The 5,682-nt window shown below is 24.7% G+C and overlaps 1 protein-coding gene across 1 annotated transcript in view; it reads right to left on the bottom strand.

Moving 5' to 3' along the window:
- Window positions 1-3,238: 3,238 nt before the first annotated feature.
- Window positions 3,239-5,682, bottom strand: part of LOC410926 (PH domain leucine-rich repeat-containing protein phosphatase 2) — a 109,713-nt gene continuing 107,269 nt past the window's right edge. Inside the window, exons 16-18 of the mRNA XM_026439470.1 lie at window positions 4,771-5,610; window positions 4,351-4,591; window positions 3,239-3,837 (exon numbers count right to left, since the gene is read on the bottom strand). Coding sequence (XP_026295255.1) covers window positions 3,379-3,837; window positions 4,351-4,591; window positions 4,771-5,610 — 1,540 coding nt within the window. The 3' untranslated portion in view covers window positions 3,239-3,378. The remainder of the gene's footprint in view (window positions 3,838-4,350; window positions 4,592-4,770; window positions 5,611-5,682) is intronic.

Genomic DNA, 5,682 nt, shown 5'->3' with positions numbered 1-5,682 from the left:
TGACTGTGGCGTCGGGTTTCAATCAGGTTATGCAAACCCTACAAACCCCCACCTTTTCTTTTCCTCTTGTATACCTACGCACGTGACTCTCCAATGTGTTCCACATTTATTGTATATACATATACGCTGTCTAGACACGTCATATAACTCATGCAGATACAATGCAACATTTTGTAAAATTAAGATATATGTAAAATATATATATTTTTTTATATATATTTTTTTTAATTTTATATCTATTCTAATTTTACATTCATTGTAATAAAATTGTATGTAAAAAATTGTAATCTTTATTAAAATATTATCAAAATATAATTAAATATAGTATAGTAATATATTATATATTATATGTATGTTATTTATTTATATATTTATATATTTTAAAATAACATTCTAATATTAATATATTGAAAAAAGAATATTGATGATTAATATTATAATGAAATATTAAAAAATATTTGTATATTTTATGATGAAGAATTATTTTTAATATGAAATGTTTCAAGAAATTTCTTTGTTCTTTAAGTATAATTGTACTTGGCTATAACGTGCGTTTATATGTATAATACTTAATATCGATTATTAAATTAATTATGTATAATTCAACAATGAATAATTCAAAATAAAAAATAAAATAAAAATTCTTTGACTCACAGCCAAAAAGGAATTTCTCTATCAACAAATTTACTAAACAAATTTATATTATTCAAATATTTGCAATAAATATGATTTAGAATATCTCGACAAATAGTATTCATAGATATAATGTTTATATGTATTATTTTATAGATAAAATCATAAATTCATTTCTAAAATCATTTTATTATTAGATATTTTGTTGTGCGACAATAATAAATTTATTTGTAAGTAAATAAGTTGAATGAAATAAAGAGGTTAAGTTTATATTCGAAATAATCTTTTCTGTAATATAATATTATATATAATATTATATATAAATATAGAGTTTAAATGTTTAAACTCTAAATAAATTAGAATTTATCATGATTTGTAAGTTAATGTTGTATAGATATGTGACGTCTATTATATTACTATAACGAATAAAATATCATAAATATGTAATACATTACAATGAATATAGTAAAGTATATAATAAAGTATAAAGTTATTTTAAAAAAAATTTGTTTATCATTACTCAATTTCTCATATGAATTTATTCGTCAGTTTTAATCTAAATTAATCTAATTTTCTTTTTTAATCATTGATACTTAAGAAATATAACAAATAAGATTTAATAAATTACAATAATAAGATTATCAATTATTTAAAATTAATTAAAAATTAATTAATTTTTACGATTATTATATCGTGAAATAAATGTTAAAAATTTCATAAATAAAGGAATGCTTATATATTATGCATATATAGACATACATATCAAATTATATAAAAATTAAAGAAATTTATATTATGCATATATTCATCAAGAAATAATTAATCAGAAAGAGTAAATCTGATCGATAAAAGGTTTCATGAATCTTTTACACAATCTTTGTAAATACTTAATCATGATTTTTTTTGCATTTATCTTAATACAAATCGATCATACTGTTTTCGATCTTTAAAATCTATATACATAACAAAAAGAAAATGAAATGTTTTTTATTTATCTTTATCTCTTTATCTTAACTTTATTTCTTTTAATCTAGTCCAGTAATTTGACGAAGACTTTATTGCAATATATAATATATAATAGAGAAATAGAGGGTTTAATATTGAACAAATAAGATAATGCTTATCAAGGCCACTAAAAGATATTAGATGGCGAGAAAACAAAGATAACGGGATGATGTCTGGGAGTGAGATTGTTAAATTATCATTATAAATTGGTGAAAAATATATACAAGATAACTAATCAATGTACTTATTCCGGTTCAACATAACTTGTATAAATTTTAGTTTTGAGATTTATATTAATTAGATTATTTTGATATAATAAATATTCTGTCTGTTGTTTCGTCATTTATTTGATAGCTTCAGGTACAATAGTCATATATTTTATAATCAATATAAAAATATTCTTGATTATAAATGTTATAGGAGATTGAATAATTTTTACAAATCAGAATTAAAATTCTATTTTTATATAATACATAATTTTTCTTATTTATGTGTGTGTGTGTGTGTGTGTATGTGTATATATATATATATATATATATATATATATATATATATATATATAAATATATGTATATATATATTATTATATATTAATCTATAGAAACGAAAAATAAATCACAGAATGTTTATTTAAAATAAGAATAAAAGAATTTAATATTTGAAAAATAATTTCAAAATTATTTTCGATAGATTTCTAAAATTCATTGTAATATGTATACTTTGTACAAATAATGAGATCTTATTTGTTGCTTGAGTAGAAACATATATCTTAAAGCTAAATGTTTAGCTTTCTAGTCTTTCATGATAACTTATCTTAATCAGTCATTTCAACTGAAAATTTATGTTTACATATACTTCATGTAAACTTCAAAATATAATATATACTTAAAATATAATACTTATATACATACATATATACAATATTTAAATATATTTTATTATGTTCTTATTCAATTTTCTTTTTGTTTTAAAATCCATATTTACAATTTATAATGATATTTCATATTTTATATTTATTTATATTTCTTTTTATATTTTTATTTTTTAAAAAAACATGCCCATAAATTTGATTTTATATTTATGCAACATTTAAAAAAAATATGTAATATATAATTTATTAGTTTATATTGACAACAAGATTATATAATTACGAATATTTCTTATTTTTCTGTTCAACAAATAAATATAAAAAGATATTATTTCAATATGCATTTTCGATAATAATTCATATAAGTTTAGAATGTAAATAACTCCAATGATTATTTTAATAATATAATAATCCACTATATTAAATATATATTCAGTATAAGAATAATAAAAATCTGAATAATTTTTTTTGCGAAATAAAAAATTAATTAAATAAGTTTTGTTTTAAGAATAAAGAAAAATAATAAATTTTTCTATAAAATTCTTAAAATGCACTAATATATACATTTGAAATAATACATTAAAATCATTATTTTATTAGTATTTTTTCAACATCTTTACGATGAAATTTTTTCGTGAAAAACAAAGTAAATAATGCTATGATTTCTAGTGAGATATCTTTTTGTCAAGTAAATAGTTCTTATATTGCTGCAATCATTTAAAGCTCAACATCTCGTGTTTTATCATTCACAACATTTTATTGCCACTTTTTATGTTTTTCTATTTAAAGTACGAGTTCAATTTCTAATACTTCATATCTATTGTAAATAATAATAATGCGTATATCTTTCAACATTATAATTTACTTGTGAATTATAATTCAGTCGTAGCCACTCCCCAATATTGTTGCATTCTCGTTGCGTCTTGCTCTAATGAATCTAACCCGTTTCTTTCTTGAATTACGGCAAAATCATACTCAAGATTATACGGCATCAGCCTCTGTAAGCTGCCAAAATAAGCCGCATTTGGACCTCCGTTAAGTAATCTTCTTCCACTACCGAATCGAACAATGGGTGGTCTTGGTAGAGAAGGATTAAAGGATCTGGCACTTCCAAACCTCTTCGATAGAAAAGGCAAATTGCCAGCTAATTGAGGCGTGGATCTCGATTGACCTCGTCGTAGTGGAGTCTTCGTTAAAGTATCTAATTCCTTGTCGAATAAGAGCTGAGTATTTTGTTCCAGCATATATTCCCAGCAACGAAATTGCTCTTCGCTCAAAGCGCCAGATCTCTCGGATATAGTGTCTTCTTGAGCCGTCAAAGTAGTTGATATCTTCATTTTTTTATGTAGTATAAGATAATTTATTTATAAATAGAATAAATATGTTTATCGAAGAAATTTAATGTGAATGTATATTGTGAGTCACTGATTTCGAACGTGTGAAAAAACTTGAATATTCGAGATTAAAATGTATAATCATTAGAAATTTTAAGTGACCGGATAAGTTCTTAAGAATTCTGCATGACTTATTTAATGAGTAAAAGAAAATATAAAACAGAAAGAAAGAATAATGGATTTTAAAATTTATAATTATTCACATTAAAATTCGAATATCATTTATTTCAATATTTGTTATTTTAGATACGAAATTATTATTTAAATATTGTTGAAAGTTTGAATTGTTTCTTATAATTAATATCAACATGTAAACAATTTTTTTTTAACAACAATTTGTTTCCAGAAAATTTTAAATAAATATTTTATATATATATAAATATTGGAAAATATTGTTTATGTAATGAATTCAAGAAAAAAACAATTTAATAAATTAAAATATTCATTTACCTTTCTTGTACTGTTTTCATTCACAAGAACACTTTGACGAGCTTTGTTCGTGGCTCTAGAAGCGGCACTTCCAGACCAAACTCTACCAGAAGGATATCTCGATTTCAAAGTACTATCACTAGCTTGGTCTGATTGACCACTTGGTGAACTTCTATCATCTTTGTATGGCGGACTTTCATTTTCTTGCGTTGATCGACGGTTTTTAAAATATCTACCGGATCCATTGTGAGCTTTGTTTGATCTATATCATTTTTTTAAAATTATTCAAATTATTCAAAATTTTCATTTAAATATATAATATTTTTTACAAAAAAAAAAAATGATCTCAAATTAAATTATTTCAATTATTACCAGTTTTTTTTTAATTCTATTATACACTTTATAAAATTTTTATTATATAATTTCATGTGGTCTTCTCACCTATTCACTATGCTTTTCAACACGCCATTCAAATAATAGCCTTCGTTCGCGTGACAACAGCAAGGTCCCGGTGGTTTATGGGCTGCCGGAGGCATGCAACAAGGACAAGGACAGCTTGTCTCAGTTTGACCTCTATTCTTTCCAACAGCATGTCTCAATTCCCTCATCAACTGATCTAAATCACCCTGATTAGGTCCCGTTAGTCGTACAACTACAATGCTCAAATTATCCTCTGCTCCATAAGCTTGTGCCAGATCTTGAAGCCTTTTAGCGGCTAAAACAGGACTGGCCTCCGCTCTGGCTTCTCGAACGGCTTCTTGAATGCTCAATACTTCCCACAATTTTTTATTACCAATTATAATAAATTCATCGTCATCCTCTAAATCTATTTCTTCGAATGTAGGATCGGGAACAACAAGAGGAAACATAGCTGCATTTCCTAATTGATTTTTCATAGATAGCTTCTTAGGTGGAGCCAAAATTAATGGACCAGCTGCTCTGCAAAGAACTGCTTTTGCGTCTCCAGAAGTGGCTACTTTTAACGAATATTTTGTTGGTGCTTTCGGATATCCTTGTTGCAATTGTATTCTAACAATATGTACAAGAGTTGCATCGATTCCATATTTCTGACCCTTATCTTTTAACTCCCTATGGGCAGATAGTAACGTATATTTTAAGTATTCTTTTGATGTCTCTCGAACGGTTCTCTCCTCTAGTAAAAGGCGCGGAATCATTTCCTGGAGAGCGCTCGGTGCTTCTTGATTCGAACCGCCATCAAATATACCAAATAGGCCTTCTACGTTGCAAAAGGATGGCATCCGAACTTGGGATACATACAATCTGTGCATACGAATTACCTGATTATAATTTGAACCGAGTTTTAAAACTTGGAAAACTTTTATTTTCTTTGTT

The sequence above is a fragment of the Apis mellifera genome, linkage group LG3, assembly GCF_003254395.2.
Source record: "Apis mellifera strain DH4 linkage group LG3, Amel_HAv3.1, whole genome shotgun sequence".
Classification (NCBI taxonomy): Eukaryota; Metazoa; Arthropoda; class Insecta; order Hymenoptera; family Apidae; genus Apis; species Apis mellifera.
The sequence above is the reverse complement of the archived record's forward strand: the minus strand, read 5'-3'. Positions and strand labels throughout refer to the sequence as shown.